The sequence below is a fragment of the Nelusetta ayraudi genome, unplaced genomic scaffold (assembly GCF_046127955.1).
Source record: "Nelusetta ayraudi isolate G7.1 ecotype Tasmania unplaced genomic scaffold, CSIRO-AGI_Nayr_v1 ptg000011l, whole genome shotgun sequence".
Taxonomy (NCBI): Eukaryota; Metazoa; Chordata; class Actinopteri; order Tetraodontiformes; family Monacanthidae; genus Nelusetta; species Nelusetta ayraudi.
Genome location: NW_027466061.1, coordinates 1,787,456 through 1,811,533, shown reverse-complemented (window position 1 = coordinate 1,811,533; position 24,078 = coordinate 1,787,456). Strand labels below are relative to the sequence as shown.

At 47.1% G+C, this 24,078-nt stretch overlaps 1 protein-coding gene across 4 annotated transcripts in view; it reads left to right on the top strand.

Moving 5' to 3' along the window:
- The window catches only part of arhgap32b (Rho GTPase activating protein 32b), a 74,223-nt gene extending 50,720 nt beyond the window's left edge, over window positions 1–23,503 (top strand). For 3 of the 4 annotated variants that reach the window (XM_076019970.1, XM_076019972.1, XM_076019971.1), the window contains 12 exons: window positions 9,231–9,380; window positions 12,729–12,831; window positions 14,107–14,251; window positions 14,746–14,828; window positions 15,163–15,270; window positions 16,307–16,452; window positions 16,535–16,736; window positions 17,111–17,256; window positions 17,369–17,443; window positions 18,012–18,749; window positions 19,137–19,756; window positions 20,268–23,503. In XM_076019970.1, the coding sequence (XP_075876085.1) occupies window positions 9,231–9,380; window positions 12,729–12,831; window positions 14,107–14,251; window positions 14,746–14,828; window positions 15,163–15,270; window positions 16,307–16,452; window positions 16,535–16,736; window positions 17,111–17,256; window positions 17,369–17,443; window positions 18,012–18,749; window positions 19,137–19,756; window positions 20,268–22,559 (4,808 nt within the window). In that variant the 3' untranslated portion in view covers window positions 22,560–23,503. Of the gene's footprint in view, window positions 1–2,856; window positions 3,225–9,230; window positions 9,381–12,728; window positions 12,832–14,106; window positions 14,252–14,745; window positions 14,829–15,162; window positions 15,271–16,306; window positions 16,453–16,534; window positions 16,737–17,110; window positions 17,257–17,368; window positions 17,444–18,011; window positions 18,750–19,136; window positions 19,757–20,267 lie in introns of those variants that run through there. The other variant, XM_076019973.1, reaches the window with a different exon arrangement.
- The last annotated feature ends 575 nt before the right edge of the window (window positions 23,504–24,078 follow it).

The window sequence follows — 24,078 nt, the reverse complement described above, 5'->3', positions numbered from 1 at the left end:
TGAGATATTCCCTGTGTGACTGACAGTACCACCACTCTAAAATCCAGATTTCTTCCCTTTGTGCTGATCCTTTGTCTTTTTTCCAGTTTTTTTTCCCTCCCCTCAATTCTGAAACTCTGAATATGTTTTCAACAGTGATCTGTAACGATGGAAACTTCAGAAACTTTCTTTTTTTTCCCCCCGTGACTTCTGAAGCCTAATGCGGTTGCGTCCACCTCCAGCTCCTCCGTCTCCCCCCTGGTCTGTTGCCGCTCTTCATCCTGTATGCAAATAAACCTCCGGACGGGGGTGAGCCGGGTTACTACAGCGGGTTGCGCGCCTGGACGGAGGCCAGCTGTGTTTGTGTGCGTCGCCGCCCGGAGCTTGAAAAGCTCGCGGCGAGGGGAGCTCGCGGCGCTGGGTCTCGACCGGCCTTGATTTATTTAATCCTTTTACAATGGCGGGGGCCTGTAAACCCATCCAGCGAGCATGAAGCTTTGTCCTGCAACAGTAAGAATCTCTGTCTCCCTCTCCATGGCGACTGAAAGAGCACATTCCTGCAGGGGGAGAGACGCGCGGCGCTGGGAAAACAGCGAATCCAGGCCGCTTCACCGCTAACCTTTTGCTTTTTTTTTTTATCCCCCCCCCCCCTAGTAAAACCATGGAAATTGTTACCATGCTGCACTGCCCCAGTTTAAGTTTGAGCTGTGCAGAGGTGGTGTTGCGTTGCACCGGAATCTTATATCTCCCCTCGTGATGAAACTCATTTGTTGACAACCGCAGGGGGAAAAAAAAACAGAGTTCCTCCCCTCTGAGCAACACCCAGAAAACTTAACTAGCAGTTTCTGACCCAGATGCAGATACACACTCCCCCCCCCCACCCTCATACCCCCAGCCCCACCCTGTCTCTGCCATGCCTGGGGACCAGTGAGCGTGGCAGCTGTGCTCATGCACGGGCCAGGACAGCTGCTTTAGTGGAGGGGAGACGCAGCGAGACTGTGTGAGACAGAGTGAGTTCTGTCCGGCTGCTCCCAAGGAGATCAAATCATTTCCTGGGGTTGCGCTTATCGCATGTGAAACTATTCGGGGGCTCCCCTTTCATAGAGACGCACCTCGCTGCTGTAAAGCCGCCGTGAGACTGCAGCCCCTGCCCACCCCCGCCCCCCAACAACCCCAGCTCGTCAGCACTTAGCCGACCGCTTCCGCTGTAGGCTGCCTGAATGATTTGCCATTAGTGGCAACTGTTGCATTGTTTTCATTACTATAACAAGAGTGTGGCACATTAATGCAGAAGTTTGAAGACAGGCAGCAGCAGAGAGTTACGCGTGTTTGTGTTTCCAGTGGCATTATGTTCCGCTACTGTGAGTTTAGCGTGACTTTGCATCTGCAAAGACCATTTTTGCATTCTTTAGACCTCCCTGGAGGTGAAGCGCTACATTCACCGTCCATGTAAATATCGTCTGTGCGCTACTTCGACAGACCAGGAGTTCCCGTCCTGATGTTTTATGACACGAGGGCTCGCTGCCTCGTGCTGCGGAGACGTGTCTGTTTTCAAGACCAAGCGTCGGGCTGTTGCAGACCAACTCAAGCAGCTGCTTCCCGCGCTTCTGAAAGTATGAGATAATCTGGAGAACTGCTTTTACTGAATTCATTCAAGTTTTCATTGCAGAATTGTTGCCATGAACCACTCTGCACCTTAATTGCGTGTCGATTATATAATATGAGTATAATGTAATTTTCCAGAGTAGAGAAAGTGCTGAGTGACATAATAAATGAGTTCTGTTTTAACAGAGATGCACATCACACCGATCTGAAGATTAACTTGGCGTGTGTGTGGTTTTTTTTTTTAGAGAACTGTAAAATATCTGCTCTAATTAAACAATGACCACTCTAACATCAAGTGTGACTGAGACTAAGGTTTCAGTGTGAAAGTGGTCGCTACAAAAAGCTCTTGCTACTGAAGCAAACATACTGTGTTACTCTTTATCATTGGAGAAAATATCCACAAAGGGATATTGAATGTGAGGATAAGCCCAGTTGTGTGCATCATGTGGAAATGCACGTTGCGTCAAAAGCGATCACATGGAGCGCACAAGACTTGACTGCAGTCTTGTGATCTCAGACCTACAAAGTGAGTTTGACTTTATTTTGACTCAACAATGTCTGCTGAGGGACTAAGCTAGTTGAAGGAATTAATGAGATAATTTATTCCGGGGGCTCCTTGGAGGGGACAGCTAACGCCGAGCCTTGGCCAGACCATCCTGTGTGTACTGAGGCACTGTGGCAGGTGGCGGCGGGTGTCAGCAGAGGGTCAGTCTCTCCGCTGCACTTTAAAGCCTCTTTTCAAACTGACATCACACCAGCTGGATGGTGTTTTGCTTTTATTTTGTTCCTCCGCCTATAAAGAGTAAACCAACTGAGGGGAAACACTGTATTTCTTCGACACACCTCCTCCTTCTCTTGCTTTTAAGTCAACCTGGTACAGCTCGTGTTTGTCCCATCATTATCATTTTATTTTTTTAGTCTTGGGTTTACATATCGGTCCGTACAGACCGCCTCCCGTTATTGAATGGATGGCGTCGTGTCTGATAATAAAGCAGGGACGCTGCTCATTTGGCGAGTGCGTGTCTGCGTAGCGTAAACTACTGTTTTCCACCCACAGCAGAAATAACACGGATCGAGTTGCCTTTCGGCTGCTACTTTAATGGTGTTGGGAAAATTTACCATCAGTCGCACAGAAAACTTAGCATGCCTAAGTGATCGGGAAACGTGTATGTTCATTCGAAAGAAAAAGTACAATTGTTGTTAAAATAACGTTGGGTATAATGCTGACTCCCATTTGTCAATCTCGGAAGTTTGTATTTGGTAATGTAGATTAACTAGATCGCTAGTTTTGTAGTTTCTTACCGTGTGGATGGCACACGGCGGACCCGTCCCCTCATTTCCGGGTGGACTTTGAAAGCAGCACGACTGCATCTGGACACTGGCTGACAGAGAGCGGAGAGGGAGAGAGAGATATCAGTCCGCGGTCCGCACTCTTCACATCACACAAACTTTCGACTTTGTCATCCACACGTCATCTGGGACTCCTCGTCGTCTTTTCTCCGAATACCCACACTCGTTTTTCGCCCTTTTCTCGTCACCATTTCGCGAGGACCAAAAGGACAATGCAAACGTAGAGCGTTAGATTTGTGTTAGAAACTCGCTGTCAACCCTCCACGGCTGTTCTCTGTTATGGAGTGAAGGTAAGAGAACCACTATCTTCCTCTGGGTTTCCAGGTGGATGCATCCAGCATGCGCCGTTCACGACGAAAACCATGTGAAACGATACACCGATAACTTTACGTGTATCGCTCCATATCAGCGGTGTGTGAGACAAAGAGCGTTGCGTTACGTTTGAGGCTTTCGGGATGCACGGAAAGTATGAGCCGTTCATCCAATGACCACTTCTTCCCGTTGTCGCCCATTAGCGACTAAAAAAAAAAAAAAAAAAAAAAAAGCTCAAGCAAAACTTTTAGTTTTGTTGTTTGTTGTTGATTTTGTGTGCAAAATCCAGTTTTTCGGCTAAGTTAATTTTATGTATTTTTTTTAAATTATTTTTATAATTTTTCTAATTTATATCAGGAAAGGCTGTAGATATCCTTGCACAGCTGGTGTCACACGGTTTGGGTGTACAGCACGCACAACACAGTTGAGCAGGGATCAACTCTCCCGGGCCTCTCTTGGCTGTGTGTGTGTGAAATGGGAGTGGGTACAACATGTCCCTCTCACATACACACACACACATATAAACAGAGTACACTTGGAATTCCCTGGAAGCAACCAGACACTGTTGACAAAGTGGAGAGGAGATGGTCAGGGAGGTGTATTCATGGGACTGTAGCGTCGAGGCCACCCGCCTGTGATGAGTTGTCACGGTAGCAGGTTTGTTACTATCCGATGCAGGTTGGTGTAGCTAACATGTTCAAATGTGATGGTGGTCATTGAGAAAGAGAGAAAACATTGTCCCGTTATTACATGTTATGATATTACAATAACACAAAAAATGTAGAAAGTTGCCAGTTAATTACCGACTCACTCACTTCAGTCTCAAGAATCCTGTGTTGGGGAGGCCTGTAAATCACTTTTGAACCAAACACTCCTCTCAGTGTGGAGTGATCCTAGATCAGGGATGGGCAAACTATGACCCGGGGCCCATATGCAGCCCGTTAAGCTTTTCTACGTCCTGCCAAACTTGAAGAAATTATATTAATAGTAAAAAAAAAAAGGTAACAAAATAGCTGTATTTCATCAATTTTTCTGAGTTTTAAGAGTAATTTCAATAAAGAGCTAAATATCGTGTGGCTTCAAATATATATTATATTGTAAATGCGTTTGTTTATTTTCAATTGATATTAAAGCTCGTTTTCTACGCATCCAATTATGTATTTTTTTCTCCTATGAGGGGACTCACAGAAACACTCCATCCATCTGCTGCTGCTCCGGCCCCTCTGTCAAATTTTAGAACCCATTGTTGCCCCACCAGTCAAAGGGTTTGCCCATCCCTGATCTAGATGGATAGTGTAACCATACCCACCTCACGTGTTTGGTTTCGTGAAAATGCAGCGTGAAGGAGTTTGAATTTCCCGCTCGGCCGGCGGCCTGCCTGCATGCATGGGTGTGTGTGCGTGTTTGTGTGTGTGTATGTGTGTGTGTGTGTGGGGTGGTGGAGGTGAGGGGGCATCTGGAGTGAAAGGGCAGGGCTGTAACGGGAGAGAGCTCTCCAAGCCGCAGGGGGTCGCGGCCACACCCACTGGGGTATTCAGGCCACATGAAGTTGTTGTATTAAATATCTCAGCCTCTGATCTGCTTCCCGGGAAGCACGTGCAGAGCAGCGCCACCGTGAAGCTGGAATTCTTCTAGTTTGGGTTTCTGAAAGAAAAAAAGCCTGCGGCTGGAAACCGGCGCTGGGTAGGTAGCTTGATATTTTTCCATGGCGCTGATTGTTTGTAGTGGGTCGTTTGGCCTCTGGATGCCGCAGCGTATCATGTCCCTGCTGGGCTTCTCACTTACTGGATTTCCACTGAAACCTGTCTGCTTCTGTTAGGCATAACACGGCCGTATAGGATCTCCTCCACTTGGCTGTGCGTGTGTCCTCGTCTCAGGCAGGTGCCAGCTGTGATACCTCGCACGTGTCAATGCACAAACACTGCTACGATCGAGGAATGCGAAACATCAGAGGATCACACTTCACTTTGAATTGGACTCTTGAAGATAGTTTTCGACCTCATACGGTGGTGGAAATAAGTTTTTGGACACCTCATGCATTTGTGGTGGACTGTATTGCACTAAGAATCAGTCTTAAATCTTCACGTGCTGTTTATTCTCGACCTGAGTCACCAGCATTTATCCACATGCTGCACGTGCACTGTTCCCTCCAGCTCACAACTGGACTTTTTTAGCAAGGTGACGTCCCTACAACGCACCCAAGAGTACCAATAAAGTACCAAACGACTTTTGTTTTCTAATTTTGCCTTGGTTCACAATAAATACTAAAATCATTTCCATTTGTTTGTGTGCTTCTGGTGCAGCCAAAACTTTCCAAACAAACACACAAAAAAATCCTCTGGCAAATATTTATTGACAATTATTGGGATTGAGTGAATTTTTAAGGGTGTCTGAAAACCTTTTTCCACTGTGCGTATGTTTAATAGAGGAGCTTAAGATCCACATTCCTGGAACACTGTAGTTTTGTGATACACTAACAATGAAAGACCCCCATGGCTTTTTTTAGTGTCCCAGTTCATGGAAATGCCTTTATTTTATGCCCTTTTTTATTATTGTGCACATTTTTGCGTGGCTGCCTGGTCTACACAGCCGCGCTCACAGCGGTGCCGGCCCGAGGCGAGCGTCGTCTCCCCTGACAGGAAGCAGATGGGAGCCTCCGTCCGTCCAACCCGTTCAGAGTCTGGCTCGTCCCCGCGACTCCTCTTCGTCGCGTGTCACAGCGACTCCGCCCGGAGCCGCGTGTCGGCGCGAGCTCGCACACTTGGCACCGTTGGCCGGCCTCCTCGACGGGATGCTAAACGTCCTCAGCGGCGAGTAAACACCGCTGCCTCAGCAGTTTCGGCTGCGGTGAGACGGCAGAAATGAAATTTTCTCCCAGAAGAACCTACCGCTGCTCCCTCACACAGAGGCCGACGGCTCCTGCTGGTGTGTGTGTGGGTCCAAATGGTACAGCACCACGTCATTCAAAAAAAATGTACCGAGCCCTACAAAATGAGTCAGATTCAAGCCATTGTGAAGACAGGGGGCAAAGTTGTTCTAAATCAGCCTTGGATTGTCTTTCTTTGAAAAGGCCTCTGTTGGTGTGTCAAGTGAAAAAAAACGAATTGATATGATATTGATTTCAATATGTTTATATATCACTGACAGATAAGCAACAGTGGCCTCACAATATGTTTGGTGAACTTTGTCCCCAACAAGCGCTAAGTGAAAAGTTTGTTCTAGAAATCAATCTCTGACACTCCTGAGACACCACATTTATAGCCTAGATGATTAAAACGTATTCAAATACAGCAGAGCCAGTGAAATACTTTAGTCTGTTCACTCCTGTTCCTTATTAAAACGAGGCATCACAAACAGCAAACGTGTCACAACCTGGTCGACCATTGAGAGTGACTTATTAGTTTCAGTCTGAACTTCAGCTTTGCATTTAGTTATGTCGGCTGCACACACTGTCTCCAGTTGGCTGGCAAAACAACTACACCTAATTATTCCTACTTAGTAGCGTAGTTGATTTTTGCGTCTTCCGCTTGACGAGCGCTGTCCCACTTTCAGCTGGATCGTCTTCCAAGCAGAACTCTGCAGAACAGAACGCACACAGCAAAATCAAAAAACAGCGTGACTTCAAAGACGATTGCTTTGATAAATGTGAAAAATAAATCCGTGTCCTGTCATCCTCTATTGGCAGCCTCTGCGATCCTCTGACGTTACACTTGTCATGATCCGTCAAGGCTCTGAATTGCATTAAAGTTTTGGAGGAGTTGTGATTTTGACTGTTTGTAATTAGTCGGAGGAATGCGGCCTGGAATCTGAATGAAAAGCGGTGTGATCCAGCGGCTGTCTTTCCCCTTCAGGCTGTAATAGTGCAGACAGGAGATCTTGGAGCCAAGGGTGTTTTCAACAAGGAAGTCAAGTTCCAGATGCTGAGGCTGAAGAGCAGAAAGCGGTCAGGGGAACTGATAACTGTTTAAAGTGCCATTCACCACTTGTGCCTGTGTTGTTTTTCCTTGCGTGAGATGCACATCAGGATTATTGTGTGTAGAAGTGTTGGATGGAAGCAGTGGTGGTGAAGTGGAGTTGCTCTAGTGGAGTTGAATCAGTAAGGAAGTGCAAGTTCTGAGATCTACTCAAGAAGTAAAAAGGGTTTGTTTGGGGTTTTTTTCAACTCAAACAATGCATTCATTTTTAAATCCATGTTGAAACTCCTTCACGTTTATTTTTCTTCTGTACTGACTGAAAATGTACTGAACAGTGAAGCCGAGATACTCTAAAAATATTCTCCTTCAAAACTTTCATCCACAACAACTAAAGTGAATTACTGAGCAGAATTTCTATCTTTTAAAGACTTTTAAAGACAAAAGTAACCAGCGTGTTTTTCCAATGTGAGGAGTTGAAAGCATTTATTTGTATACAAATGTAAAGGGAGTCAAAGTAAAACGTCAGAAGAACAAGTACTCGAGTAAAGTACAGAAACCTGAAAAATCTACTTAAGTACAGTAACAAAGTATTTGTACTCAGTTACTTCCCACCTCTTTTGACCCCAGTAAGTTACAAGCAGTACTGCAGTTGTGCGACACAACGCTCTGTGTTCAGCATATTTAGGTTTCTTGCTGGTATCATCCAGCTGCATGTCTTCCCACCTGGTATACGGAGGGTTTTCTGGTATTCCAAATAACATAAAACATGCAAGCGCAGCTTCTCCAGGAGCATTGGGCTCTTTGCGACGTCTCTGAAAAGACTTGTGGTGAGAAGCAGACGGTGCGGTGACTCACACCTGGCCAGCACCGTCCCGTCCGGCAGTTTGATCCCGGCTCCACCATTTTGTCCTTGTTGCACTCGAGGGACCTCATTTGCTCGCAGAAGGTCGGACTGATGGGGCTGACGTCACCGCACTGTGCTGCTCTCTTTGCTGTTTCATTTTCCACTTGGTTTGAATTATGGAAACTGTTTGGCAGGTCAGCCGAGTACAAGAATGGAACAGCAGTGTCCTCTCTTTTTCTGATTTTCACGTAGTGTTTAACCTAGATAACGTTCAACTGTAGTTGATGTATGTGACATAGAATGTGTATATTTTACAGTAAGTTGATGCCTATTTTTTTATATATATATATATAAAAGAGCTGTTCTAAGGCTAAGAAAACCAAATTACTTTTATTGTACTGTGGGTATATACTTTGATGTATGTATATACTGTATGTGCAGTAACTTTTACCAATACAAAAATCACAAATAAAGCCAAATATTACACACTGGACCTTTAAATGTTACTTTCAATAATTTTGCTAGTTCTGATCTTTTTTTTTTGTTTGTTTGTTTTTAGTTCAGTTTGCTATTGCAGATAAGTTTGTTTTGTTTTTCTTTTCAAATTATATTTATTTAAATATGCATAACATTTTGCTGTAGTCGAGCATGGCCCGTGGAGCGGTCTGCTGAATTGAATGCTGAAGTGCATGTGGTCACTCAGTGAATTAGAGCTTTGATGCGTCTCCCTGAGGCTGTCCCTCGAGTTGAAGGAAACGTTCCCGCTCATTTCCTCTCAGTAGAGATTCCACTCCGTCCGCCTCGCAGTCCAGCACCCGGCCGGAGAGCGGAGAATGTCTGCGACTGTCATCTGGCCGGCATGTGACGTGAACTCCAGATGCTTTTAACAAATGTGAGGAGACGGGGACCAGTTCCTTTGAGTTTGGCCGCTTTGGTCAAAAATCCAGATTGTTGGAGTCCCTTGACAGCCTCTCCACATCCTTCTGAAGTTGAGCTGAAAGAAGCTTCCAGACATCAACTGAGTAATATGATTTGGCTTTGTCTCAGATGGGGTGCTTTGCATTAGAATGGAGCCGTAATGCACGACGGTTGATGGACGTGGTGTTGGCCGCGACTTTGTCCAAGTTTTAACTGTTGTCCCCACTGTGAATTTGAGTTTGACACCCTCTGTGCTCACGTGCACATGTACACACACACTAGAGATTGTCTCTCCTCTCCCTCCGCAGTGTCCAAGAAGCACGGGAAGCTGATCACCTTTTTGCGCACCTTCATGAAGTCCAGGCCCACCAAGCAGAAGCTGAAGCAGAGAGGGATCCTCCGGGAGAGGGTGTTCGGCTGCGACCTGGGAGAACACCTGCTCAACTCAGGACACGATGGTAAAAACAACTTGAGAGAGAGAGAGATTCTAACTGTTGTTGTGTTTTGTTTTGATTTTTTACACACCGAAAAAATGTGGATAAACAACCCGCAGCACTGAAGTGTCCACCTCAAAACTCTTTAATAGTATTACTGACAGGCATCTAGATCCACATTTTATTTTTTTTCTTGATCGGATTGCCTGGTCCTTGCACTTCTTCAATATTAATATTTTTATTTGAGAGCGTTTGTTTCGATATATTTTCGTGGATTTTTTTTTTACACAGCTACCATCCATCTTCTACACCTGCTTCCTCCTGCCCTCAAGGTCATGGGGGTCAGCTCATCCCTGGGCTTTAATGTTTCCTTAATGGGCTTCATCCTTTGTCGTTTTCAACCTACAGCACTAACTGCAGTCTCCTCGCCTCGCACAACTCCACATCTTCATCTGTTCCTTTTCTATAAGATCCTCCTCTTTATCAGACACGCACGTTTAAGCGTTCCGCTTACTCCCGTAAAGCTCAGCACAATCTGAACCTTTCCATTGGTTGACTTTCCACGAGTGAAATCAAGTGAAGCTTTCTGCGATTTTCACTGTATAGATGTTTGTTGCCCTTGGCAGGAGTTGGATAAGACTTCTTCTCAATCTGTTGCTGTAATGTAAGGCAGCCGTCCAGAGTTGCTTATCTTTGTTTGGGAACACTTTTCAAAAGTAATAAAATCTATATTCTGACACCGTAAACACCCAAATTACAAGTTCTGCACACGACACAACTTCTGGGTCCTGTTTGCAACTGTGGCGCTGGGTGGTGTGAGTCCTAATTGAACGGCTGCAAACCTCATGGTAATTACACATCTCGGGGAGGAGTTTGCAGAAAGTCTTGAAAGTCTAAACCAAGCTCTCCACTTGGTTTAGTTTCGTGTGGCTGAAACGCTGCATGTGTCTGGCAGAGATGTGGGGGGGGGGGGGGGGTTTAGACTCCAGTTTGATTGGTTTCGCAAGGCTTCACCTAAACTAGACTAACTCCTTCAGCCGCATTGATTCTCTGAGCTCTCGGCAACATGGCGTCAATCTCATGTTTCCTGTAATATCAGCCGGCTGCTAAAGTCCAGTCAATAGTCCGATATCAGCTTCATTCTGACGCCACCTTGAAAACCTGTTTGTTGATGTTGGAGCCATCAAGCTGTGTACTCACGGATCTCCTGCATTTTAGCAGCGCATCAGCTAGCAGCGATTGCGCTGATGCGAGATGTCACATTTGACAGTGCAGTGGAACAACATCGTCCGACGGAGTCGATGACTCACTTGCAAACGCCGTCTCACCGTGAGAGGCTTAGATAAAAACCCTCTCCACCTCGCGCACCTGCTGGCTATACCTTGACCCCAGGAAGGAGTGACTCATCAAGTGACACAAGTTAATTATTAAAGGGCTTTCACACTGGAGTAGAAGACCAGAGTTACCTCTAAAACCACATTTGGTTCGATTTAACAAAATGAAGTCACAATGAAAGACAAAGTGTCCAGACCTTCTTGCTCCCAACCGCTTGCCTTTGATTGTTGTTTTTATTTGGCGCGTTCAGACTGGCAGCCAAAATCAGATTTTTAGCTCATCCAGATTGAAACCGGATGGCACTTTTGTAGTGTGAACGGTCACAAATCACACGAAATCCGATTTTTGCAAAACGGATTGAAACCACCTTCTGGAGGTCGTTTCAAATGGCATTTGGACGGATGCGTCTCAGTGTGAACAGCTCCAAACACACCGATCGGTTTTGACTGTCAGCGACGTCACTCTACGCGACGCCACACCCAATGCGGCAGACCAGAGGGCGCCATTGGAGGTGCGCAGCTGTAACGTAATGGAGCAGACGGAAGAAGTGGAAAACAGCAGTCCCTGGACAGAGGAGGAATCTCATTGGCTCATCAGTGTGTGGGGAGATACAGTTGCTCCCTTCAAGCCAAGCTCCAGGGCTTGTAGCGCAACAAGTGCCGCTGTCGCAACTATATGACGTCACACACTACATGCTACGCTGGACGACCCCTCCACTCCAGCGTCGTTGCTACAGCAACCTGTCTGATGAGTCCATAATGTGGCCCAGTCTGAACAGAACCAGATCCCATTTGGACACTAGCTTAAAAAAAACAGTGTGGACACTCAGCCCTAAAAATTGGATTTGAGAAGGAATCTGATTTGGAATCAGATTCGCCTGCAGTCTGAACGCAGCCTTTACTCTTCCAATCTCATAACGTGGCGCAGTACAAAAGTCCAGCTGCGTTCAGTTAGAATCACTTTTCGACACATCACGCACTACCACAGTTTCTGCCATAAAACCTTCGGACTTCATCGCTCGACTTTCGAGCGATGAAGTCCTCCAGCGGGTGAATTCCTCTTTGCGTCCAAAGCAACACCGACTGCTTTGCATGTTTGTCTTAAGAATCCTCCCACGTCAGGAACACAGGATTTATCCCTCGCCCCCCCGCCCGCTCTGTTTTCTCTCCGCTTGAGAACAAACTTCCTCCGTTTTCCCTTCTGCTATGTGTGGAATTCGGCCGAACAGCTGCTGAGGCCAGCGTCCCGCTCTCTGTCATCCTCTGAGTGATGTGCAAGTTGTGTGAGGCCTGGGAGCCTCCTAATGCACACCGAGACACACACACACACACACACGCACACACACACACACACAGATAAATGGTGTGCCTCCATGATTCATGGCTGCTGAGTGACAATGAAAACCCTGGGTGTTTTGCTGAGGTTTTTCTCTTGCTGCCAGTTCGTCTCTAAAAGACGGTCATCGGTGACGAGCTGCGTCATCCGGCACACAACATGTTTTGCCACTTTGTGGAGGAAAACAGGTTCAAGGCCAACGTGCCAAAAAAAGGTTACATTTGGATAGTCATACTGTCTCTACCTTCATCATTATCTACACTCTCAAAGGTCTAATACAATAAGTTTCCAAGGCCAGTGTTTTTCAACCTTTTTCGAGCCACCATTATATTTAACGTTGAAAAAAAATATTATAAAATGACATTTTTTAGCCTCATAATGACAGTATAGTCTCTTCATTTATTTAGACTCAGCCAGTGTGGAACCAGGGTCTGTTTAGATGCACACAAAGCTGATGTCCTGTTCCTTTTAAAGCACAGTCACTCCAAAATGGAATGTTATTATTTCTTTCAGACGAATTAAGTGAAATTGGATCATGGCGCACCTGACATTATCTCACAGTACACTACCGTGCCGCGGCACACTGGTTGAAAAGCACTGTGCAAGGCCACCGAAGTGACTTTCCTTCGGTAACCAAGCCAGAGTTTGGTCACCGTTTTGTTTTGTAAGTGCCACCTCAGTCTTCTTTTGTTTTTCCTGCAGTGCCCCAGGTCCTTAAAAGCTGCACAGAGTTCATCGAGAAGCACGGCGTGGTGGACGGAATCTACCGCCTCTCTGGAGTCGCCTCAAACATCCAGAAGTTGCGGTACGACACGCAGACACGATGCACTCGCTCACTCACTCACTCACTCACTGCCTTCTTTGTAAACAGGATTTTATGAAGGTGTTTTATCAGCTCTGCACCTTGCACCGGTGTCTAATCGATGGAAAAAAAAAATAACTCACCAACTCCTCTGATAACCTACATTCTACCTGGACTTAACGAATCTGTTACAGACAAAATCAAAACCGTATCAAGCTCTGACACTTAGACGTGAGAATTCTCTTCTTGTTCTGCTACACACACTGGGTGTATTCCAGTGAGCGTCACGCCCGGGTGCAGCTTTGTTCATCATTTCACAATCTCGCAGCTTGTTTTGGCTTTGTAAACAGTGAGTGCGTGTCGCGTCGCCGTCGCGATACTTGACTCAAGAGGATTGCACTTCACGGAAGTGCAGACAGGCTCACTCAGTCGGCCATCATCATTATTGTGTCCGCGTAGGATTTATGAGTCTGGGGTTTTGTCTCCGGCCACACGGGGTGCACTTGCAGTATATACAAATTTAAATTGCGAACATGGCATTTCATTTTTGCCCATTGATTCAGTTTTATTGCCCCGCCAGTTTCATTGTAGACAACACATTAACAATAAAAGTTAGACCAGGTATGGGCAAACTATGGCCCGGGGACCATATGCGGCCTGTTCATCTTTTTAATCCGGCCCAATGAATTTGAAGAAATTATAGTACTAGTAAGTAAATCATATAATAGCTGCATTTCATCATTTTTTCTGTGATTTAGGAGTCATTTCAGTAAAGAGCTAAATACCCTGGGGCTTCAAAGGCAAATATTTTGTTGTCACGCTTTTGTTAATTTTTCAACTTAAAAGCACACGTTTCTACATATCCCCTGATGCATTTTTTTGACCTGCGAGGTGGCTCCTCACAACACTCCATCCATATGCTCCTCCTCCAGCCCCACTGTCACATTTTAGAGCCCACTGTGGCACCACCAGACAAAAAGTTTGCCCACCCCTGAGTTAGACTATTATATTCTGTTAGTGTAGCAGTAGCATTTCAAACTCTATGATAACACCATAGATACACCAATTCTATCCCGTATATATTTAGCTGTCTTTGACACTGGTCAAAAGAAGAAAACCAACCCATCTTAAAGTGTGTGTGTGTGTGTGTGTGTGTGTGTGTGTGTGTGTGTGTGTGTGTTGTTATTTGTTTTAATACTCCCCACAGCTGTCAACATCCTGTTCTCTTCCTGTGCTTCCCCCAGGTTGACTTGTTGTCTCTCTGCTCTCTTTCGCCAGGCACGAGTTCGACTCGGAGCAGATTCCCGACCTGACCAAAGATGTTTACATCCAGGACATCCACTGTGTGGGCTCGCTGTGCAAGCTCTACTTCAGAGAGCTCCCCAACCCGCTGCTCACCTACCAGCTCTACGAGAAATTCTCCGTAAGCGCGCGTGCAATGCTTTGTAAAAACACAGGAAATAACCCCATGGTTGTTTTGACTTGCGCTCCTCTGTTTTGCTTTTACATGAAGCGCAAACATTTTGCAAAACCTCAAAAAAAAAAACTATAGAAAAACTCCTTTTTCGTGCTGTAGTTTGTCAAAATGAAATGATCGACGCCCCTGAAATCATGGCACTGTGCTTGACACACCCTGTCATTATGAACGCAGCCAGCCACTGTGTGCGAGACTTGGAATAAAAAGCTGAGTCGTCCCTGAAGACCAAGTAAATGTTTTTGCCCGTTGCCATGGCGGCTGTGGGGGAGGAAGGGGAGGGGGGGCGTTGGCGTGTGTGGCCAGATTGTAATGTCTGCCCAGCGCTCCCGCTCGCAGCCGGGTCCTCGGATGACATTCCTCTCGTTGACAGACTTGCACTTTCCCGACCTGTTTTCCCTGCGACTCCCGTCCTCATGCCTGCCTTTGTTTCTCCTCTGAAGGACGCTGTGTCAGCAGCAACGGACGAGGAACGACTCATCAAAATACACGACGTCATCCAGCAGCTTCCTCCGCCGCATTACAGGTTAGGGCCGTGTCACAACCAGCCCTCATCCCTCGACACTGAGGGCTGCCAGATTTGAAATACATGTCATGTGTGCTCACTTTGGGGTCCGTTCACGGGAATAACAAACCCATTTTTAAGCACATTTATGAGAGTGACTCACAAGGTCACAGCAGACAGTTACATCTGTGATGAATTGAATTTCCTGACCTTTGTGGATTCTAATTTGTTGTTGATTTTTCCTTTGAGATTTGAGCCTGGGGAAAAAATGCTCTGAAGAAGTAGTTGTATCATTGTTATTATTTATGCTGCAACATTTGCAGTTCCATTTGAATTAATGCACCTTTGATTTTAGGACGCTGGAGTTTCTTATGCGGCATCTTTCCCATCTGGCGGCCTTCAGCTGCGTCACCAACATGCACAGCAAGAACCTGGCCATCGTCTGGGCGCCCAACCTGCTGAGGTGAGATGGTGGATCATGCGCAAGGAGTTGTTTTCTCATTCCAGTTGTCCAGCAGAAAGTGTTTCACTGTAATGGATCTTCAATGTCATTTTTATTTGGTTGTTTCCCGCGTAAACTACTGACATCAGTACCACACTGTAAAAACGTGTGTGTGTGTGTGTGTGTGTGTGTGTGTGTGTGTGTGTGTGTGTGTGTGTGTGTGTGTATACATATACATATACATATACATATATATATATATATGTATATATATATATATATATATATATATATATATATATACATATATATATATATATATATATATATATACATATATATATATATATATATATATATATACATATATATATATATATATATATATATATACATATATATATATATATATATATATATATATATATATATATGTATGTATATGTATATGTATATATATATATGTATGTATATGTATATGTATATATATATATGTATGTATATGTATATATATATATATGTATATATATATATATATATATGTATGTATATATATATATATATATATATATATATATATATATATATGTATTAATATATGTATATATATATATATGTATATATATTGTATAACACTAATGGTATGTGGCAGGTTTTTTGTAGTTTGGTTTTAGAAATGTTTGTTTTCTTGTCATTATGTTGTAACAAGGGAATACACTCTTGTAATGAGGCTACCTGTCTGGCAGCAGTTTCATCTACCACCGCCTCATCAACTCGCCGTGCAATCTTGTTACGTTGCTCATCAAAGAGTTGACACAAAATCTAAATGGACTGGAATAATCCACGTAGGTTTGTGCGAGATTAAACAGGATTATTTTGTTAGGGGATGAGTCATTCGTCCTAAATGAAAGGTTTTTCGGCTCTTGCTCGTGGGTGGATGCAAATTCACTGCGAATGATGAAAACTGAACACAGATGACATGATTAAGTGCATTGGCATTTCCACCAAATCAACTCTTCCCCCCCCCCCCCGTCACTTCTGCCTGCAATTCTCTCAGGTCGAAACAAATTGAATCTGCTTGCTTCAGCGGCACGGCCGCCTTCATGGAGGTTCGGATCCAGTCGGTGGTGGTGGAGTTCATCCTCAACCACGTCGACGTTCTTTTTAGCGCGAAACTCAGCTCGCTTATACGAGAAGGAGGAGGTAAACACACACACACATGCATGCAAGTTAGCCAAGACTCTTGCACCTTATTGCTGTTTTTACAGATGTTTTCCATTTCCAGGTCACAATTCTTTGTCACGACCCAAATCTCTGCTGATTTCATCACCTTCCACCAAACTCCTGACCCTGGAGGAGGCTCAGGCGAGAACCCAGGCACAGATAAACTCTCCGGTCACTGAGGACAGCAAATACATCGAGGTGGGCGAAGGCCCGGCTGCCTTGCAGGGAAAGTTCCACACTGTCATCGAGTTTCCCACAGAGAGGTTTGTTATCTTCGCTTCCCACCTTGATCATTGTATCACTCTGAATCATGACACACAGGCTTTGAGTGTCAGTGCCAGTAAACGACATGATTGTGACTCCCTCTGCTGGTCATTGCCTGGTATGCAACATTTAAAAATCACTTGCAGTCGGAGATGACTTTCGATGTCTCGGACATAAAGGGGAAATTTGCAAATTATCACAAGCACAACATGTGATCGCATGACTAAAAGTCAAACTCTCAGCCTTTGGAACGTTATCCTATAAATAAAAATATAGAATACTGACTAAAACTGCACTGAACCTCTCGGACTTGGCTGCACGCCCAACAATTCTGATGTTCTCTGCCTGTTTGGCCCCCTCCCTCCATCTTTAGGAAAAGGCCGCCAATAAAGTCCAAAAAGTCTCCTGTGGGGAGCTGGCGTTCGTTCTTCAATCTGGGCAAGTCTTCCTCCATGTCCAAACGGAAGTTACATCGCAACCCCAGTGAGCCCAATGAACTCAAAGCCATGGCACTCGCTGGTAAGTCATTTCTCCACTGTATCAAGTGTTTTATTTGTTTTTAGTTTATAATATCATTGTTCAGTGAGGAGTCGATGAGTGTTAAAAGTTTGTTTCTGTGTATTCGCTGCAGGAGGCCGGGGAGACACAGCGACACTGAGATCAGCCAAAAGTGAAGAGTCACTCAGTTCCCTGCACAACGTCGAGGGTAATTATCACTTCCAGCCGTCCTTCTCCACGTGCCCTCTTCTTTTCTTATTTTTTTGTAATATGCAAATTGACAAGGCTGAGCAAACTTTTTGACTGGTGGCTTCGGAAATGTGACAGAGGGGCCAGAGCGGGACCAATGGCTGGAGTATTGGGTGACCAACCTCATAGGAGGAAAGAATATTTCATGGCATATGCAGAAAACAAAGTTACAACAAAATCAGTGTCTTTGAAGCCCCACGGTATTTAGCTCTTTATTGAAATGACTCTTAAAACTCTGACAAAATGGAGGAAATACAGCCATTTTATGATTTACTTAATTTCTATTAGTATAATTTCTTAAAGTTCAGAGGGCCAGATTAAAAAGCTGTACGGGCTGCATATGGCCCCCGGGCCGTAGTTTGCCCATGCCTGTCCTAACTGCTATCAAACAAATCCATAACATAAAATAATACAGAAAGAAAATTTAAAGAAGCTAAATTAACAAACACAGAAAAGAAAAGGAGTGAGAAAAAGCGCAGCGTCATCAAAATTTCACGGCGTTACCGAATTATTTCTCCTCCCTTCAGGAGAGTCTAAAGTCTTCCGTCCGCGCCGGCCACGCTCCAGCAGCGACGCCCTGTCGGCGTCCTTCAACGGCGAGCTGCTGGACAGCCGGCAGCACTGCAACTCCTACGACAACCTGGACGGCGGCGAGGACAGCGACGGCGACGACGGCCCCATCTGCGTGCCGGCTCTCATCTCGCCCCCTCGCTTGGCCGGCGAGGACGTGGACCTGAGCCCGCCGGACATGGGCGTGGCCTCCCTGGACTTTGACCCCATGTCGTTCCAGTGCAGCCTCCCCGACAGCAACCACTCCTACGCCTTCCCCCTGGACGAGCTGCCGGCCGGGGCCGGAGCCGGGGCCGGAGCCGGAGCCGGAGCAGGGGCCGAGGGCCCCGAGAAAAGCCCCATGAGTCTCGGCGGCAGGAGCGGCGCCGACCTCATCTCGGCCACATTCGTCGAGGAGGCGGCGGCGGAGAGCAAGAGGGCGGCCAAGTCGCAGCCATGCGGCGGCGACCAGCCCGCTCAGGCCAACGGGAAGGCCGTTGCGCAGGTCGACCCCCCGCCAGCGCCGTCGACACCCACGGGGTCAAAGGACGCCGGCCCTCCGCTGATGGGCAGTGTCCTGCTGAGGGCGGCCGAGCCGTCGCTGAGTGAGGCTTTCCAGATGGAGCTGCACCACAAGCTGGCGGCCTTCGACGCTTCGGACGTCCGGCAGCCAAAGGGAGACGACGGCAGACGGCAACAGCAGGCGGAGCAGCAGGGTGAGGACGTGTCTCCCACTTGCACCCCCCCCCACTTCTTTTTCTCATTTGAATGCCGTTTTCGTCGCTTCGTGCCCAAAGCTGTTGTGAATTTGACATTTTATGGTCACACGGAGCCTGAGAACAGGGCCTTAGCTACACGCTAACACGAGAACAGAAGGAACAAGTTCACATAGTTTATTAATATTTAACATTGGTGAAGATTTGCTTTCCTCTAATTCACAGGGATGACGGCCCTGCTGTTATATGGTCACCCTGAAAACATTTATTAAATACCAAAAACTACAACAACAACAACAATAAAAGCAGTCAAATTGTAGACATTTGAGCCATGGACTCACGCTCTCTCTCCCGCCCCCCCCCTGCCTCTGCTGTCTGTCCCTACAGGAGTCGTGTCTGTGGACTCTTCAAAGGACAACGCTCCTTGTACCGTCAACTCTACAGTCTCCACCACCACCACCACCACCACCACCACCCCTCCCCCTCCCCCTCCTAAAAACGCGGCCCGCATGTTGGCCTTGGCCCTGGCCGAATCGGCCCAGCAGGTCTCGGGTCAATCTCAGTCCCAAGCCTCCACGCCGCAGTCTCCTCTGGACGCCTCTGGCCTCCACCACACGACTCACCCACTGGTCCAGGCTTCCACTCCAGAGAGAGGAAGTGGAAGAACTTCCCCGCCGCCTGCTTTCGCCCCCGCCAAATCCCAACTCGCACATCCCAGTCCTCCAGCCAACCAGCAGCCAGTGGATTTCATCAGCCTCGAGAGTGCCAAGACTTCCACTGCGGCACCCGTTGCGCAGCCAGAAACGGACTCCCCTGCACACTCTGACGCCCGGCTCCGCAAGAGTGCTCCTGTTCCCAATGGAACCAGCCAGGCTTCCCCGACCAGAAAAAGTCCTGTGAGGCAGCCGCCTGCCGCCGTGCACGTCCCAGCCCACAACTCCTCATCCTGTGACACCCCGGCCACCAGCTGCAGAGACACCCAGGTCTCAACACAGTCTGTTCCTGAGGTAAGTCACGCCTTTAACACAGAGTGGCTCTTATAAATTATTAATAACCACCAAATTATGATATACATTGGTGCTAATGGATACAACATCTCTAATTAATACCATTAGAATCTAAATCAAGTTTATTTTCGGGAAGTTTTCACAGAATGAAAACAAGAAATTTGACTTGGCAAACAAAGATGGCTCGTCTTGTATATTCATCCAACCATCCAATTTCAAAAGCCACTTCCTCCTGCACTCAGGGTCACAGGGGTCTGCGGGAGCCTATCCCAGCTGTCATAGGGCGAAGGCAGGTGGACACCCTGGACAAGTCGCCAGTTCATCGCAGGGTCACATAGAAAAACAAACTGCTACTCGCTCTCACTCGCATCTACGGTCAATTTAGAGTTCCAAATTCACCTCATATGAATGTTTTTGGACTGTGGGAGGAAGCTGGAGAACCCCCACAGACACAGGGAGAACATGCAACCTCATGCAAGTCTCAAACCTTGTTTCCATTTATTCCTTTCAGGTCAAATCAGAGGAAACGGTGCCACTTGTGATCCCTCCCAAACCATTGGAACAACCACCTCAGAAGCCCAAAAGGCAATCGCTCTCGCTGCACCAGAATCAAACACAGACCCAGAAGCAGAGCCAAGATCAGACGCCGCCTCGTCTTCCAACACAAATTCAACCTCAAAAAACGCAGCCGCAGCCGCTCTCCAACCCAGCGCCGCTGCCTCTGGCGCAGGTGAAATCCCCGAACCAGACCCAGCCGAGTCAGCCCCTCTCGAAGGCGAGCGCCAGAGTGGCCCCGACCACCGCGGAGCCAGCTGAGAAACCTTGGGAGGCCATAAAGCCAATCCAGCCCTGCACACAGTCGAAGCACCACGATACTCACGGACCTGCACCTCCTCCTCCCCCTCCCGTGCGCACCATTGAGAGCAAACTCGCCACGGCAGCCCTGAGCCAGAGCGAGGCCCCCTACCACATCCTCCCTGAGAGTTTTGCACCCAGCCACCTGGAGGAGGCATTGCCTCACCACCCTGTTTCTCCTTGCCCACCGCCCTCGCACCCGCCGGCCTACTTGTACCACGCCAAAGGAGAGCCCATTTTGATAGAGCCACCCGGGGCCTCGTACTACCACCAGAGGGCGCAGCCGGTGCCGCACCACTACCGGCCGGACAGCGTGCCTCCGCACATCTCGTTTGTATCCAAGTCTGAGACCCCGATCCCGTACGTGGCCCGGGTGGACAACAGGTACAGCACTTTGGGCCCCAGGTCCTACCACCACTCCATCAAATCCAGAGGGAATCCCCGCGGTGTGTACGTAGCACCCGGCCCGGGGCCTCAGGGTTACAGCCACGACAGGACCCACGGTTACCCCACCATCCGCAGAGTCCACTCGCTCCACGTCCCCTCCACCATCCGCACCGTGCCCATCCAAAGAACCGAGGTCCCCCCCGACGACGACATGTTCTTCTACCACCGGGCCGTCCACCAGTGCAAAGCCTACCAGCAGCAGCAGCAGCAGCAGCAGCAGCAGCAGCAACAGCAGCAGCAGTCGTCCTCCCAAGGAGACTACCACGTCACCCAGCTGCAGCCCTACTTTGAGAACGGCCGGGTCCAGTATCGCTACAGCCCCTACTCCGGCTCCAGTCCGGTAGACCCGTACCACGACATCGACCCCTACGGCACCATCCGTGTCAGGCATTTGCATTTGCACAGCCGAGATCAGAGTGGGTTTCCCGGCAGGCCAAGTGGGAAAGTGAGCGGATACCACCACCACCATCACCCCCACGCCTCCCACCACCACCTCGCCCGCCACCTCCTCCCGACCGGGAAGGAGCACAGCTTCGTGAGCAGGGACATGCCCCCTGGCCACGGAGCCATGGAGTCCGCCGCTTACCTCACCTGGGACCCGGAGGAGTCGGAAAGGCTCCACGTGCATTCCATCCGCAGGGAGAGCCGGGCCAGACAAAAGGCGAAAGGCCCCGTCCTCTCGCAGTACGACAACGTCAGCCTCTTTGCGCCAGCAGACATGTCGGGCTACGAAACGTTGCACCTGCGTAGCAAGTCAGACCCGGGCAAAGCTGTGCTGGTCACAGCCGAGAGCAAAGACGCCCGCTACCTTCCCAGACACATGGTGTCCGACCCTGACGTCCTCATGTACATGGAGACCGAGAAGCATGCCGCGGCAGACAAGTCGGACAGCAAGCCGAGCGGCTCTAAGAAATGCCAGTCCTCGCACTCCCTCCCGTCGACTCTGAGCCACAGTCTGTCCCTGCAGAGCAAGTATGAAGCCGGGGAGGACAAGAAGGCTGGGGACGGCAACAGGTCTAAACACTGGCAGCAGGAGTATCCCAGCAAGAGGAACTTCCTACCACGGTACGAGCGGCCCGACACCGAGCACCAGAGCAAGGGGAAGACGCCGAGTGGCTACAATGCTGCTGCAGACGAGCAGCAGCAGCAGCAGCAGCAGGCGGCCCCCAGGGAACAGTTTGCCCGTTCCAAGCTGGAGCGGTCTCACAGCGTACGGGAGCAGCAGCATTACAGCCAGGGGAAGGCGGAACTGGAGAGAGACTACTCCTATCAGAAACACAGCACTCAGTCCCACTACGACAACTTGGACGATTACCACCCAATACCTCAGCCGCCTCTGGCCCCTGTTCAAAAACGTGGTGGTTCAAGCTCGTATCCCACACCGGGGTCTTCGACCGCAAGCCACAACAACCAAGCGTACTCCACAGCACTGGGCCAGGGAGCCTTTATTCAGACTGACCTGGCCGTGCCGAGGCCGGAGACAGAGATTCGTACAGAGTGAAGCATTTAGGTGGATGGTAAATGTGTGAAATTGACTTTTGCTTTCTAGAAGAAGTATAAAACGACTGTTGAGCTATGGTTGGGCAGCCTCTGCAGGACAGTGGACTGTTGTACTACCAATATTTTTGCTCCGCTGTATTTTTAATGAATTGTAAAGAAAAATTGTAAGACTTTTTACATAAATTCCTGAATGTACCTAAATTTGTTGTCCAAAAGATCATATGTGATTAACTGAGACAGTCAAATATATATAATATGAACGACTTAAGGTACTTTTACAGGAACAGCAAATGTAACATATATATACTAAATCTATATATATGACTAGAATCACTAGTAAGAAGGGATTTTTAGTTGTGTTGTTTTTCCTTTTTAGATGTGGCGAATGGTGTGAGCATCAATCGGGGTTCAAGTTTGCATTTTAGAAATGCATGCACTCTCTATGTCTTACAGAACAGTTCTGTGTACTTCACTATTCATAATGTTTTTGTCTGGATGTTACAGCACAAGTTATTTTCTTCAGGATATATGCAGGTGAACACCACCCTGGTACACAGTAGACCATATGAAATACCCACTGTTTTTGTGTAGATGAAGTAGCTGGATATCTGGTTTGACGAGGGACTGGCATTCAATTGATTTACTGGCTATCATTGTTTGATTTTCTCTGTGACTGTGCCATTTTCTGTAACTCTGCTATTAACATTTTTTCGCGACTTTGAATGAACCGTTTTTGGTACTTTGTTCTGTCGTTTTTACTGGAAGAGGGACCAAACAACTGGAGCAGTTGTTGCACATTTAGGAAAAAGAGGTGAAGATGGATGAATGCCTGATGAAACTCTGAGATGTGTCATCTTATGTGTCAGAGGTTATTTTTTATTTTCCTTCCCATCCCATTCGCCATACTTGATGAACTGGACTGACTAAATAAAGCTGTAAACCATATCTTTTGAATGTGGTAATGAACATGTTGCTGCTGCTTTATGGGAAAAATAATTTCATGTCAAGCCTTAAAGTTTGTTCCTGGAGACCCCATGTTGCTCACCATCATGTCATGATACAGATAGTAGGAGGTCTAGATTTAGGCTTGGGTCAGTTATTCCTGACATTTCAGGGTTAACAAATTAATTAGCATAGTATTTTAATTTTTATATGGCCTCTAATAGTTCAAATTACATTTAAAAAATAGGGATGAAAGTATATTTTTGTGATATTTTGGGGCCATTTATTTTTAGGCGAGATCTATGTATGGTATACTCATCCAGTATTATACTACTTGCGCTTTAGGGTCACCTTAATCTATGGGATTACAATGTGTCTGAGTTCAGGTTGTGCTCTGTGATTGTTTGACTTCTATATCGCTTGCAGGTTTTTGCTCCTCTTGCCTTATCAAAATCCTCTTCCTTTCAGATTAGACATTAAAGTAAGGCACCGTGTACTCAAATGTGACATCATTCATCTCAAACTAGAGATAGTATATGAAATAAATAAACCTGTTCAGGAATATCTATATTCACCTG